The sequence below is a fragment of the Trichechus manatus genome, unplaced genomic scaffold (assembly GCF_000243295.1).
Source record: "Trichechus manatus latirostris isolate Lorelei unplaced genomic scaffold, TriManLat1.0 scaffold00019, whole genome shotgun sequence".
Taxonomy (NCBI): Eukaryota; Metazoa; Chordata; class Mammalia; order Sirenia; family Trichechidae; genus Trichechus; species Trichechus manatus.
This window is the reverse complement of record NW_004443955.1, coordinates 22,836,720-22,852,929: the sequence shown is the minus strand read 5'-3', so window position 1 is coordinate 22,852,929 and position 16,210 is coordinate 22,836,720. Positions and strand designations below refer to the sequence as shown.

General features: G+C 46.6%; 1 protein-coding gene across 2 annotated transcripts in view; it reads left to right on the top strand.

Moving 5' to 3' along the window:
• SLCO3A1 (solute carrier organic anion transporter family member 3A1) overlaps positions 1–16,210 on the top strand; it is a 348,535-nt gene that overhangs the window by 257,957 nt on the left and 74,368 nt on the right. For both annotated transcript variants that reach the window (XM_004372670.1, XM_004372669.2), the window contains exon 3: positions 9,404–9,502. In XM_004372670.1, coding sequence (XP_004372727.1) covers positions 9,404–9,502 — 99 coding nt within the window. The remainder of the gene's footprint in view (positions 1–9,403; positions 9,503–16,210) is intronic.

Here is a 16,210-nt window from a genome sequence, read left to right as displayed (position 1 = left end):
TTGCCTTCGAGTTGATTGCAACTCATAGCGACCCTATAGGACAGAGTAGAACTGCTCCATGGGTTTTCCAAGGAGCTACTGGTGGATTCAAACTGCCGACCTTTTTGGTTAGCTGCTGAGCTCTTAACCACTGTGCCACCAGGGCTCCTTTTCTTAATTCTAATGCAAAGAAATTTATCAATCTTTTAACAATTAGTGCTTTTTATTAGTCTAGCTTAAGAAATCTTTCTCTGTCCTAATGTCGTGAAGATACTTTATTATATTCTGAAAGCTTTATTATTTTGCTGTTCACATTTAGATGTTCAGTCTGTCTGCCTGGAATTGAGTTCTGAATATACTGTCAAGTTGTGTTCTTTTTTTTGTTGTTGTTTTGCCTATAATTTCAAGATGCTCCAGCACATTTATGTCAAAGATCATCCTTTCCTTCCTGCTTTGTAATGCACACTTAGTCATAAATCAGTTGTCCACATATGTGTGGATATGTTTGGGGGCTTTCTATTCTGCTTCATTGGTATGTGGCTTCTTGTGCCAGAAGCATACTGTCTTCATCATAATAGCTTTAATTCAAGTCCTGATATCCAGCAGGACATGTGTGACAACTATTCTTCTTCATAAGTGTCTATGCTGTGCTTTGCATTTCTTTAAGCAATTTAGAATCAGCTCGCTATGTTTCATACACACCCACACTCACAGATAGACACACAAACATCTATACACACAAATTCTTCCTGGGATCTTTATTCATTAATTATCATCTGTTAGTAATAATACTTAAAAAAATTGCCGTTGAGTCCGTTCCGACTCCTGGGGACCCCATGTATGTCAGAGTAGGACTGTGCTCCATGAGATTTTCCAGTGGCTGATTTTTTGGAACTAGGTCGCTAGGCCTTTCTTCCGAGGAACCTGTGGGTCCACTCAAACTGCCAACCTTCTGGTTAGCAACTGAGCGCCTAACTGTTTACACCAGCCGGCAACTCCGAATAATAATGATAAAGTTGAATAATTCTTCCTAGACAAATAAATCCCAAATAAAATTTCCTATTTGGATTTTCCAAGTTCTTCCAGTTTAATGCGTCTGGCCTGACCCTTCCTGTAGGCTCAGTGCCTTGCGGCTTTGCTTTCCACAGGAGATAGTTTTGCATGTAAAAGGAGGTTCACTGAATGGGAGGGTCCCCTGCACACAGGGACCTGAAGCTGTGTGTGACAACGGAGAGACACAGTGCAGAAGCTTGGAAGAGAGCACTGTACAGAGAAACAGAAGGTGGGGGTCTGAGTCCCGGCTCTGCCCCTCAGCCACAGGATGAACTTGGGTAGGCCGTTGCCAAGAAGAGTTGCTCACACCCTCCTTGGCCTCGCTGCTGTAACTCATTCACACATCCTTTTAGCAGATGGTGAACCTGCTGTGTGTCAGCACTGGGCTGAACTAGGAATATAAGAGGAACAAGGCACCATCTCTGCCTCAGGAGCCTTAGAGTCTACGCCAGTGTCTGTGGGACGTGCCCCAGTGAACACCAGACCTGAGAAATGGCCACAAAAAAGGTTTCCTGGTCAAATGATTCATAGGGAAGCTTCATACAACATCCTGTTCTAAGAGGCTCCCATGAATATTAGCAGTGAGAAGCTCTGAGAACTCCTGTTGTTTAACAGCACTTCTCCAAATTTGCTTAACAATTGTGTTAGTTTCCTATGGCTGCTGTGACACATTACCATAAACTTAGTGCCTTAAAACAGCACAAATTTAATATCTTACAGTTTGAAGGTCGGAGTCCGTAGTGGGTTTCACTGGGCTAAAATCAAGGCTAGAATCAGCAGAGCTGGTTCCTCCTGGAGGCTCTAGGGAAGAATCCATTTCCTTGCCTTTTCCACTTTCTACAGGCCGTCCACATTCCTTGGCTTAGAACCCCGCTTCCGTCTTCAAAGCCAGCAGTGGCCAATCAAGTCTTCATCACGGTACCATCCCATCTCTCTGATTCTGTTGTCACATCTCCTTCTCTGACTTTGACTCGTCTGCCTCCGTCTTCCACATTTAAAGGAGTCTTGCCCTGGTGGCGCAATGGTTAAGTGCTCGGCTGATAACCGGAAGGTTGGCCGTTTGAACCCACCCAGCTGTTCTGCAAGAGAAAGACCTGGCTATCTGCTTTCATAAAGATTACAGCTAAGAAAACCCTATGGAGCAGTTCTACTCTGCCACATGGGGTCGCTATGAATGGAACTGACTGGGCTTGACAGCAGGTGGCGTCACTAGGGGAGTGTAGGAGGTGCGGATTGCACCCCCTGACACTGTCAGAGGGGCTTACACCAAAGTGACCCCAGAGTCCCTGGCGGTGGTGGCGGGTGGGCTGGCACCGCTGGAGGAGGGGCCACCAAGGCAGTGGCATTACTGGGGCTGGTGTCACTCATCACTCAGTGCGGTAGCTCGTCTTCTCCTTGCCCCCCACGGCCGGGCTGCAGTGCCTGCCATTGGGCGGAGAGGAGGGTCCCCGCCTTGGCCAGTGGGGGAGGGGAGGAGCTGCGGGGCCCCGCAGGGGTGGGTCAGGGCCAGGCACTCCATCCATGGGGTAGGGGGTCCCCGCCAGCCCCACCCACCCCAAGCCCAGGAGAGTGACACGGTGAGTTACCACACTGGGTGACACTAACACTAGTGACACCACAGTTAACAGCGCCCAACAACAGCAGCAACATTACACAGGGCCCTCAGGACAATCGTCGAATCTATTTCAAGGTCAGCTGATTAGAAACTGTGGTACCAACTGCAGCCCTAATTCCCCTTTGCCATGTCACCTAACATTCACAGGCCCCAGGGATTAGGACGTGGACATCTCTGGGAGGCCATTATCCTGCCTCCTCGACAGTAGAACCCTTAACCTCCGATCCACTGTCCACCCGGGTACAACATGCCTAATTCTGTGCCCTGTGTCTATTTTGTAGAACTTGGTGCAATGCAGGTTCTTTCCCTAGCCCCTTGCTATCATGCTCTCCCCTCCTGGCACTTCTCTTAACCTCATGTGATAGATTTGTTGTTGGTTGTTGCCTTTCTTCTCCCAGAATACAAGCTCCATAAGAGCAGGAATTGTTTCTGTTTTGCTCACTGCTGTATCCCAGCTCCTAGCACGATGCCTGACAGTGCCTGGCACATAGTAGGTGCTTATTATGTATTTGTTGAATGACTAACTGAATGAGTGGCCGAAAGGTTGAATGTCTCTCCAATAAGACAGCAAGCTTCTTGAGGACAAAATCCTTGTCCAAGTTATCTTTTCTCCCCCAGTGTCCAGAGGTGGTGGGTGCTGAGTTTGTAAGATGGTATAGGGTGGCAGAAAGGATCCCTGGTGGTGCAATGGTTAAGCTCTTGGCTGCAAACTGAAAGGTTGGCAGTTCGAACTCACTCAGTGGCTCCGTAGGAGAAAGACCCAGAGATCTGCTTCTGTAAAGATTACAGCCTAGAAAACCCAGTGGGGCAGTTCTACTCTGTCACATGGGGTCACTCTCGGTGGAAAATTGACTCAATGACACCTAGCAACAATAACATACAGTGAGAAAAGGCAGGCTTACCACCAGGCTGTGACACTTCCTTGATGAAGTCTCTACCTAGGGTCACTATGAGTTGGAATCGACTCGAAGACAACAGGTTTGGTTTTCGGGTTTTATACCTAGGCTAAGGAGTCCTGGTGGCACAGTGGTTAAGCACTTGGCTGCTAACCAAAAGGTTGGAGATTCAAACCCACCCAGTGGCTCTGTGGGAGAAAGACCTGGAGATCCCCTGTAAAGATTACAACCTAGAAAACCTTATGGGGCAGTTCTACTTTGTCACATGGATCACTGTGAGTCAGAATCAATGACAGCTAAGAACACCACCACACCTCGGCTACCCTGACACGGCCAGACACCCTCCAACCCCTGGGCGTAAGACAAGACAATCAGCTTCTCACGCTTTTACACTAGAGGCTCCCAGACTTTCTCGGTTCACAGTGTCCTTAGCGTCTCGGTTATCTTTTTCCTGGCTCTCTGAGTCCCAAATAAAATATCTAACAGCTTTGATTATCGAGCAGTTAGGTTCGAACTGCTTAATAAGAGTTTTTGTCCTAATGACTTAGTAGCTATTTGGAAAAATAATACACATAAATTGAAAGAAAATTACTTTTATTTAATTGTTCATAACCACAGTCACTAATGGGAGATGTGCCCCTGTTGGGAACTGCACAGTTCTCAAACCTTAAAGTCAGATGGGACAGCGCTACCTTCATTCCTGTTCTGCAGTGGTTTTCACATGGTATTTGCTTTTGATCACAGCAACCACTGAAAACCCGGAATAAAAAAGATGTGATTTAATTGAAAGGAAAGTAATGAGATTCAGTGTTGAAACTGTCAGCTACCTTGAGCAAGCAGTTGCACAGGGCCACTATATTTTCCTCAAAAACTTGAAATATTTTGTGGCACCTGTGGTTTTCTGCGGTGCCTCAAGGTGCCTCAGCTCATAGTTTGGGAACTGCGGATTTGCACTAAGGTCACTTACAGAAGGTGTGTGTGCAAACCAGGATGCCAGGGTTAGATCACCATGGGGGTCATCCCACACTCTCTAGAATGCCCCACGTCCTTTGTCCAGTTGTCAAGCCCCTGGGCATCCAGATTAGCCATCCAAATGGGCTTGGAAAGCAGGCAGTCAGAGCAAGGGGTAGACAAAGTCCAGAGAGTCTGGGACCAAAGTCTCAGACACCATCTGAGTCCTGCTGAGGCTGAGGTCATCCTACTTCCTGGACCTGGCCTGCTTGCAGCCCCAGTCCCTCTCCGGTAATATTGTTGTTAGGCGCTGTAGAGTTGGTTCTGACTCATAGCGACCCTGTGTACAGCAAAACGAAACACTGCCCAGTCCTGAGCCATCCTCACAATCGTGGTTATGCTTGAGCCCACTGTTGCAGCCACTGTGTCAGTCCATCTCATTGAGGGTCTTCCTCTTTTTCACTGACCCTCTACTTTACCAAGCATGATGTCCTTCTCCAGGGACTGGTCCCTCCTGATGACACGTCCAAAGTATGTGAGACAAAGTCTCGCCATCCTCGCTTCTAAGGAGCGTTCTGGCTGTACTCCCCTCCTAGCTTTAGAAAATCAAGGTATGGAAGGGTGAAGTGAGTTTTGGAAAGAGGAGAACTGGGAACCCAGGTGCCCTGGCCCTTGTAGTAGAATAGACACAGACATGATTTTTTAAGAAGCATTTTTACTTTCATGTGGCAGACTCTAAGAGCTTTATAAATATTAGCTTATTTAAGCTTTGCCACAGCCCTGTGAGGTAGGTCTAACATTGGCCCGTTTTACAGATGTGGAAACTGAGGCGTGAGGAGGTTAAATACTTTGCCCAACCTTCACGAAACTAGAAAGTGGTGGTGCTTGGTTTTGAACCTAGACCATTCATGCGCTCACCTGCTTCACTGGGCCGCCTTTAATATGGTATTTTTAGGGGACTGGAGAAACCTGCCTTCAGATCCTGGCTGTGCTGCTTTCTGGCTATGTGTAGGGGATGAGGTACTGAACCTTTCTGAGATTCCAGTTCATTTGCTGTGAAATAGGCCCATTAAACTTCCCTTCAGGGCTATTGAAAGGATCACAGGAGATTATGGTGCAAGGCCCAGAGCACACAGTAGTAGATGCTCTGTATGAATGGTCCCTTCAGGTTTCTGTCACTCTCCTATGTCTCTGGCTCCTCTCTTCCTCCAGTGCACAGAAAGCCAGCAGACAGCAGGGGACAGCACTGGGCCGCTGAAGAAAGTTCTCTCCTGGATCTGGAGGCGCTTGCTCCTTTACACAGGGATCCTGGATTTTAGTGCCTGATAATGCATTTCTTGTCCAGAACATTTAAATGGTTTTGCTAAAGAAGTAGGAACAAAATCATGCCCGGCAGGATGAATCCAGAGGAGAGCTGAGGAAGCAAATTCTGGGAGATCATAGAGGCCTCACACTCCCTCAGGGAGACAACTTTTCCTAAAACCCAATGCCGTGCCCTCGATGCTGTCTGATTTGAGTTGTTATCCTAAGATATTTCTCAAGTGAAAAAGGGCCCTTCCTGTTGCTTGAAGGCCACCTCCCACGTCCCCCCTACTGGATTGGCACTTGGAGAATATTCGAGAACAGATTGTTGCTGGAGGCCCACGTTGACATCCGTCTGAGGAAGAGCTGCTCAACTGATGGCCCACAGAGATTTTTGACTGAGGGGAAAATAAATGCCCTTCACACAAAAATGTGCTCCCTAGGGCACTGGGTCCTATCAAGTATCTTTGGGGACTGGGTCAAACTCTGTCCTGTTAAAGTGAAAGCCACAATCCAAACGGTACAGGAACCCAAGCTGTCTCTTAGAGGAGGTGGAGGGGAGGTGCTCTTGGCTGGATGGGGAAGCCACCTGGGTGCATGGTGTCTCTTTGGCAGGCCATTGACCATCTGAGCCATCAGAGACAATCACTGGCCCATCTGGGCCCTGCAGGTCTCCTGTGCGCGGCTGAGGTCAGCATCTCAAGGAATGTCCTTCCATCTCCCATGTCACAGCCTGCAAAACAGCAGGAGGCCCAGGGCTGAGGTCCCTAGCTGCCCCATGATGTCTGCTCAGTCCACACACTTGACTGTCTCCAAGAGCAGGGGTACCAAACAATCTCTACACAAGCTCTTCAGCTCATTGGTTGTTTCTTTTTTTCAAGGGTACTAACAGCTTGGTCCTTTGACCTATTATTTATTATAATTTTCATTATTCAATCTGTAGGGGACAGTGAGTCAGAAGGGAAGTTGTAGTGTCCTTGATGAGGGAATTGTGTTCTATCTCCCATGCCCCTTTCTTTTGGGAGGACGTTATAAGTTATTTTGCTTGCTAAGCCAGCTTAAGAGTGCCTGTAGCTCTGAGTGCAGGTTCACCTCAGCCTGTAGCCTGGACAGCATTTTGCCCTGAGGCAGAAGTCTCTTCTTGAGTCAGCCGTTGGTGCTTTTCTTGCCTTAGACACGTGTCCCACTTCCCTGCCTCTTTCTCAGCTTCTCTTCCTTCTTGTTTCCTCCACCCAGGGAGTGGGGGCCAAGACTAATTCTGCCCCAACCCCTAACCCCACTCTGCTAAGGACTGCCCCCCAATTCTAGCCACTACTGGAAAGATTCTCAAGTTCCAGACTTTTCTAATGACATCCCCCAACTTTCTCGGCTTTCTCTGTTTGCTTTACCTTAATCTAAGTCATGAAAAAACAGAGCTAATGTGATAAGGTAGATGTTGCTCCCCTCTAAAGTGACATATTTTCATTTTGTAAAAATAGAGCCGGTTGTAAACAGGAGTAACTGTGAGATTGAGGGTCTCTGGCTGGGTTTAGTAACAACATTTTGAGACACTTGAATTTCTAGATCTCTTATCAAATCACAGGGCAGGATTTCACTGAGCGTGGATTGAGCCCCATTTCTGTGACATGAAACCAGTTGCCACAGAGTAGATTTCAACTCACAGTGACCCTATGTGTGTCAGAGTAGAACTGTGCTCCACAAGATTTTCAACAGTTGATTTTTCAGAGATAGATTGCCAGAACTTTCTTCCGCAGTACCTCTAGGTGGACTCAAACCTCCAACGTTTTGCTTTGCAGCCAAGTGCATTAACCGTTTGCACCACACAGTAACTCCACTGTGATATAAGACATCCTCTTTCCATTTCTTTCGTCATCAGACAACACTCCTACAAGGAGTCTTCATGGATTGCTTTGGGTTCTGGGGTCCTGTCTGTAAACTAGGAAGATATGCTTTCCTTCACCAAGTATTTATAAACCACTTGAGCTCCTGGTCTGCAATTTAAGTTTTTGTTTTTTTGCTCTCCAACTCAATGAGCCCTATGAGAGCTGGGATTTTTGACTATTTTGCTCAATGCTGAATCCCCAAGCGCTGAGAATAGTGTTTGGCACATAGTTGGCACTCAGTGAATGTTGATTGAATGAATGAATGAATGAATGTTTGACTGGCTCCATGATGACATCACCACGAGAGCTCACACTGAGTCAGGCCACTCCTCTGAACAGGTGGGAGAGGGACCTCAGATTCCCTGTGGTCAAATTCAGCCCCTACCCTGGTCTTCATGCAACTGGTGAACCTGTGAGTGCCACCCTCTGCTCGGTTGGAATGACACGTGTATTCGTTGACCCCACCAGATGGCCAGCTTCTTGAGGGCAGGGCCACATCTTTGCTCTTACTTTTATCCTCAAGGCCTAGAATACTGTCAATGCCCAGGAAGTACCTCTCCCAAGCTGAAATCCAGTTAAATGGATATAGCCTGTGGGTTTTAGTTTGGGTCCAATACTTTTCCCAGAATGATCCAAAAGGTTTGTGCAAACATCCAGGAAGGAGGAGCCCTGGTGGTGCAGTGGTTAAGAGCTACGGCTGCTAACCAAAAGGTCGGCAGTTTGAATCCACCAGCCACCCCTTGGAAACCCTTTGGGGCAGTTCTACGCTGTCCTGTAGGGTCACTATGAGTCGGAATCTACTCGACAGCAGCGGGTATATCCATCAGGTACCTACGCACACACGTACCCAGGGCCTGCTGTCTGCTCAAAGCTGATGGAAATGCCCGAGACCTGAAAACTGTTACAGCATCAACAACAATGGAAAGTTCCAAAATGTGGAGGGAAGTGGAAATTAACAAGTATCTAATTGAATACTCTCAAAGCATGCCGTTAGGTCAGCTTTGTCATTTATTAAATGAGGTGCTCATAAACATTTCAGTACATTTGAAAATAAGTTGTTGCTTAGATTTTTCTCACTTCACAAGAATTCCTAAGTTTGCACAACATGTGCTGAGAAATCTTAGCCAACCATCAGTTAAATGAATTACATAAAGCCTAATAAGATAAATGTAAAATCAGAATTACAGATACCCTTTCAAAAATGTTTATAACAAAAGGGGTATTTAATTATAAATGTGGATGTATTCAAGTATGTTTGACAGCATGCAGGGTGGAAGCCTCTAAAAGAAAGTGTACTTAAAACCCAAAAACCAAACCCGTTGCCGTCGAGTGGATTCTGACTCGTAGCGGCCCTATAGCACAGAGTAGAACTGCCCCACAGGGTTTCCAAGGAACACCTGGTGGATTCGAACTGTTGACGTTTTGGTTAGCAGCCATAGCTCTTAACCACTACTCCACCAATACTTAGGGCCCACAAATATTTCAGTGCAGCCTACCAAAATACTGTCGAATTCCTATGTGATATACTGTGCTTCAATGGAGTTTCCAAAAATCAGGAATACTAACTTCCCCCCTCTAGGATTTTTAGACTAATTCCTGTGATGCCATTTATATAATCAGACATCTCACCTGATCAGTGCAAAATAATTTCCTTGACCTTTGATGAGTTGACTCTTTCAATGGTCTTTGCTTTTTTATCTCATCTTTGTTTCATCTTCTTGCAGGAATCCTGTTCACAATGCTGGTATTTGGACCAGCCTGCGGATTTATCCTGGGATCTTTCTGTACCAAAATCTACGTGGATGCAGTTTTCATTGACACAAGTAAGTAATACATCTGAATTTTTAACTATCACAACAAGGATTTCCTTCCCCTCTTAAAGGAGGCTACAGCCTGTAGGTTCTAGAACCTTCTTACTGAGAGGACAGCCTTAATGCATTCACCTCTGTAGCTGGCGGGCATCTGTGATTAGAAGGAAAGAACAGTAGTCTTGGTTCAGAGGGACTGGATTCAAGTTTGGGTTCTGCCAATATCTACCTGAAGGTTGAGTAACCTTCTAGAGTTGATTTTTATCCCTACAATTTGTATTTTCCTCGTCTGTAAATTAAGGATAACAGTAGTTATATCTGTAGTTCAAACCCACCCAGAGACCCTCAGAAGAAAGAGGTATTGTAAGAATTAAATGAGAGGATAGATGTGCAGAGACCTGCCATATACACACATTCGTTGAATGATGGCCCATTAACCTATATGGGGACCCTATTTCCTAAACTATAAGTTAGAGCGTGTGGTCTGGAAATACAAGAGTACAAAAGGGTCAGCGAGACAGAATATTTGAAAACTCTTTAAAGGAGACTGTTGTGGTGGCCTTTGTGAGGAGATATACTACATCTCAAAACCACTTTAAGCAAAACATCTGTGTTCTTAGCAGAAAGAACAAATGTTATTTCTCCAATTGCCCTGGGGTACCCAACCCGTGATTCTGTGATTGAACAGTTCACTAGTCAGGATGGGCTAGGTTGTGCTGTAGTAAACACAATCCCCAAATCTAAGTGGTGTTTACACAGCAAAAATTTATTTCTTAATCACTCTACATGCCCAGTGCAGGTTGGTGGTCTCGGGGAAGGTGGGGCTTGGTTCATCGTAGTCACTTAGGGATCTGAGTTCACAGAAGTTTCATCCTGACCCATGCTTCTGCCCTTGCCCAGGAAGGACACTAAAATCAAAACCAAAACCAAACCCATTGCCATCAAGTCGATTCTGACTCATAGCGACCCCGTAGGGTTTCTGAGGTTGTCAATTTCTGCGGAAGCGGACTGCCACACCTTTCTCCTGCAGAGCCGCTGGTGGTTTCCAACTGCTGACCTTTCAATTTGCAGTCAATTGCTTTAACCACTGCGCCACCAGGGCTCCTTAAGGAAAGAAACTAGATTGTGACAAATTGCACACTGACTCTTGAAGCTTCTTCTCAGAAATAATGCATATTGCTTCTACTCATGTTCCATTGGCCAAAACAAGGCATGTGATATATTAGCTTTCTATGCCTCATAGCAAATTGCCCCAAGCTTAGGAGTCCCTGGGTGGCACAGATAGTTAAGTGCTTGACTACTAAGTGCAAAGTTGGCAGTTCAAACCCACCCAGAGGCCCTCAGAAGAAAGGCTTGATGATCTGCTTCTGAATGGTCACAGCCTTGAAATACCCGGTGGAGCAGTTCTACTCTGACATGGGGTCACCATGAGTTGGAATCGACTCGAGGGCAACTGGTTACTGATTAGTGACTTAAAATAATAAACATTTATTATCTCACAGTTTTTTTGTTTTGTTTTGTTTTGTTTTTCTGTGAGTCTTCAATCTAAGAGCAGCTTAGCTTGAGCTTCTGGCTCAGATGTCTTATGAGGCTGCAGTCAAGGTGTTAGCCTGCTCTGCAGTCATCTCAAGACTAATGTGGGGGAGGAGCCCCTTCCACACTCACTCACATGGCAGATCTCGGAGGCTCTGCTTCCAGGGTCCCTCTGATGGACCTCTCTACATGGCAGCTGGCCTTCCCTGGTGGGAGTGACCCAAGAGAGGGTGAGAGAGCGCCTGAGGCTGCAGCCACAGTCTTTTTGTAACTTCATCTCAGAAGTGACACCTCATGACTTCTGCTGTTTCTTAGAAGTTGACTCATTTGTTCCAGTCCGCATTCAAGACTCAAGAAGAAGAAAGTAGCAGGAGGCGGCCGGGATTGTTGGGGCCATCTTAGCCACTGCCTACCTCGTGTGGTCACAAAAGGGAACAATGTATGTCTGTAGAGCTCCTTGAGCACAGAAGCCATGTTGTCTTTCTCTGCAAACAGTGTGGGAAGCTCTTCCAGCATCTCCTTCCCATGCTAATCTATTCTGAGGATCAATAAGAACTCTGGGTTCCTGGGATGTTCATCCATCATCTCTGGACAGTGCTAAATTTACTAATTCAACCCAAAGAAATAATGTGGCTTTAAATCCAATCAAGTCACTTTGTGATTCACTCCATTAATCCCACTGATGTATTTACTTGTAGCTAATGATGTTACAAATTTCCAAGTGGAAAAAAAAACCAATGCAACCTTATTTATTTATTCTTTTATAAGTGCTGGGTCTTTGCAGGGGGTGATTGAGTGCTGTTGTTTTCCAACAGTTAGCTGGTACTTTGAACCCTATTCACAGCCAGTGGATGTAGTTGGGCTGGTGGCAAAACAGCACATTTTCAGAGTCAGTTGCCACCTTTCTTATTAGGGACAGGAAAGCCAGCTTCCCCAGCTTCACCATAGGCAGCACAAGACAAGAATAGCAAAAGGGGCTCCCGAAGGGGCAGTATTCAGTGCAGTGGGGACAGCCATGCAGGAGAACCCAAGTGGCCAGGCAGTGTATCTTGCCTCTTAGCCTATCAGTGGTGACTCCATTAAATCAGGACCCAGAGGAAATCTGGGGTTACCAGGGAACTGTGAGTCCCTGGATGGTGAGAAGGGTTTGCACTTGACTCCTGACTTAAAGGTTTGTGGTTTGAGCCCACCCAGTGGCGCCATGGAAGAAAGCCCTGGGGATCTGCCAAGAAAACCCTGTGGAACACGGGGTCCCTGTGAGTTGGAATCGACTTGACGGCCGTGGTTTTGGTTATTTGGTCCCAGGAAACTTACAGGATATCTGAGCCTTTTCATTTTGCGTTTGAGGAAACTGAGGCTCAGAGAGGGAAAGGGGCCTATCCAAACAGTGTATCTATACTAAAACCTCGATCTCTATGACCACATCATAATTCCCTTCATCATACTCTCTCTTGAGAATGAAACAGCGTCTTTTCTCAGTGCCTGGAATGGCCACAGAGCATGGAAGGGGCTTAGTCGTCCGCTCACAGTAAGCCATGCCTTTGCTAGGCTGTTCCCTCAGCCTGGAATGCTTTCCCCACCCCATTCTGTTCCACAGTTTTTCCCACCCCACCCTTCATGGATGAAGCAACTTCATCCATGATTCTAAGATTCCTTGGCAATGTGATGCATCCGAGCGTGTAAGACAGATGGATGCCTTTCATTTCCTTTTGGGGCATCTTACTAGCGGTAGCTGCCCCCTGATGAGTTGATAGCAGACTCCCTCATCTGTTTCCTAGGAATGCAAGTAAGGCACATTGTGAGTCGTAGTCTTTGCTTGCACTCTCACTAAGGGACTGTGAGGCTTGGTGCTACTTTTTGCCACTAGAGGGCAGAAGAATATAATACATTCTAGTAGGGAGTCAGCCACAGAATTCTAGTTTCCAGCATTTTTTTTTCCCCATAATCTTGTGACCGAAACTTGTCCTGGTCTGTGAGTGGATTTCGGCAATATTTTGAGGAGAGGGTTGTAAATTCTTTAGAGATGATGCTGACCTGTCTTCTCACCTGCTAAAACAGAGCCCTTCTTTAGGGTTGCCCAACCAATGGGAGTGTGACCTCAAGCATGAATATATAGGTGCCATGCACATATATGTTGCCTGCTGAGAGCTGGGCAGGGGCCAGTGGAAGCCAGTGGCCTGGAAGACATGGGGAGGAGGGCGTGCCTCCCCATGTGGCCTTATGGTGGCTGAGGCAACAGGATCAAAGGCAGAGTCCAGTGAGGAAGCCGGATTGACATCTGCAAGTAGATGCAGCTGGGGGTGCCGGCAGGCGGTTGTTTCTAGGCATAGGCAGTTATGGGGGTGGGGGGCGAGACCCATGGGTCGGCCCGCCTGGAGTGCTCCCCTGGCTGCACTTAAACAAAAAAGTCAGCAGCGCCTGCCTCTTACCCGTTCTTGATCCCTGTGTGGCTCCCTTTGCCCGTCTTCCTTAAGGAGAAATAGACGCTTCCTCTGACAGCCAGGGAAAGAAATGACGGTGCTTCCAGAATTTATTTTTTTACTGAGATCTCTGTAAATTTGAGGCTTAGTGGAGAGCAGGTCCTGGATAAAGGACTGGGTAGCAGAGTATGCCCCTAACCATTTCGTTGACCAACCTTAACACTGTGTGTTTATTAGTAACAGCAGCAGCCATGAGTTGACCAATTACTAAGGCTTCACCTAGATCACCTCATTTGAACTCAGAACATTCCCACTGGAAGGTAAGTGCTATCCTCATTTCACAGATGAAGTGTTATTATGCAGTGGTTAAGAGTTCAGGTTTTCTGTCGTGATCCTTTAGATCAGAAAAGACCAATTACTAGAAAATGACATCATATTTGGTAAAGGATCAATGAAAATGAGGGAAGTCCCCAATGAGATGGATCGACACAATCACCGCAGCAGTGGACTCTTTGGACTCAATCGTGAAGATGGCACAGGACCAAGAAATGTTTTGTTCTGTCGTACATAAGGTCGCCATGCCTACGTGACCATGGAGTTGACCATACCTAAGGTCGATGGCAACTTACAACTACAAAAGAGATCGGGTGCTGCAATCAGACTAGTCTGAGTCTCAGCTACACCTCTTACAAGCTAGGTGATCCTGGGTGCATTACTCCTTACAGGTCCATGTGTGGAGTACATGAGTTAATCACGGAAAACACTCAGCACACTGCCTGGTGTATAGTAGTAAGCAACAATAATTTTTAGGTCTTCTGAGAACCTGAGAGATTACCTCGTTTCCACCGCTTGCTGGGGACAGAGCAAGGATTCAAACCCCAGGCCTGTCTGACTCCAAAGCCCCACTCTTAACTGAGCAGCTTGCTTCCCTGAAACATCTCCAGGACTTTAGCCAGCAGGCTGCCCACTTCCAAGACCTTGCTATGATAACCTGACCTGGCCACAGCATCCATGCGGATCTGTCCTGAGGCATACATCAGCTGCCCACAGACGGGGGCCTGACATTTGCAGCTGGAACAAAATATGGCTGTCTGTTTGCTTCACAAGAAAGGTCAACAAGCTGAGAGCCTCCTGCTTCGCCACTGTGAGTACTGGTGGCTGCTGCCAGCTCTCTTCCTGTTGGACTAATTAGCCCAGCAGCTGGACTCCTGCTTGTTCCACACTGCCCTCCACCTGCAGCCCCTCCCTGTCTAATTGGGTCTGTAACTTAATGATACTCTTGGAATTCTTGAGTCCCATAGCAAAAGTTCCACAAAATTGGTTAGACAAATAGGTAAATGAACTGAAAAAAGAAAAAAACAAAAATGGCCAGAGGGCCCTAGTATCTCTTACTCATCAATATGGCACAGGAGTAAGAAGCAGATGTCCCCAATTTGCTTTGATCTGCCCTTCTCCTGGTCACTGGTATCCTCCTGGGTTGGTTGGTTACATGGTTTTAAACTGGTTTAACCCTGTTCCCAGTGATTTTTCTTTTGTTCCTCTGAAATGGTAGCAGTCCTCAGAAATGGGTTGAGATCTCAAGGAGCCTCGTATGTGTACTTGACCTTCAGTAGAGAGAGCAAACAGCTCTTAAGACCTTGCTCATTTTACCCAACAAAACCACTCCAACAGTTGGATTCCGAGAGTGAACAGATTAGGAAAATGGGTCTGGTAAAGGAGAAAAACCTTCTAAGCCAACAGACGACTATGCAAAGCCAGGATCAGCATGCCCATCTCGTGACATCATGGTGTACCCAGTGTATAGCTCCCCTTGCTGCGCATCTGCTCCCATTCTTCTCCCTCCGCCCCCACCACAGTCCCCTGGGAATGAAACAGCGTCTTTTCTCAGTGTCTGGAATTACCAAGGGGTAGACAAATGGTTCTACCACCCATCTGTCACTTTGTCATACTGTGGTGGCTTGCATATTTCTATGATACTGGAAGCTATGCCACTGGTATTTCGAATACCAGCAGGGTCACCCATAGTGAACAGGTTTTAGTGGAGCTTCCAGACTAAGATAGACTGGGAAGAAAGGCCTGACGATCTGCTTCTGAAAATTAGCCAGTGAAAACCCTATAAATCACGACAGAATATGGTTCGATATAGTGCAGACGATGAGCCCCCTAGGTTGTACTACACTGCAGTAGCAGCGACAATGGACTCAAACATACCAACAATCATGAAGATACCACAGGACAAGCAGTGTTTCATTCTGTCATGTGTGGAGTCGCCGTGAGCCAGAGCCGACTCAAGCAGCTGCCAACAACAGGCAGATGGCTAGAGGGGCCTTAGCCAGTCTACTCACAGTCCTCTGAAGAAGCCATGACTTCGCTCAGTCTGTCACCTCAGCCTGAAATGCGGTCCCACCCCGTTCTTTTCAACATCTTTCTTCCTCCATAGCTCTAGTTTTATTGACAATTTGATGCATCCAAGTAAATGAAACCCTGTAGGGAAGTTCTGCTCTGTTACACGGGGTCTCTGTGAGTCAGAATTGACTCGACAGCCTCTAATAACAACAAGTAAATGAGACAGATTGGTGCTTTTCAGCTTTGTTCTGGACATCTTACATCTTACTGACAGCAGCCTTCACTAGAAGGCTGAAATTGCAATCATTTTTCTTTAAGGTCAAGACACTAACTAGAATCAGAAATACTTTTACTGTCTCAAGCCTCCTCGGAACCTCTATTCCTAAAGAGCATGAATTTGTATTTCCTAAGCTTTTTGTGCTGG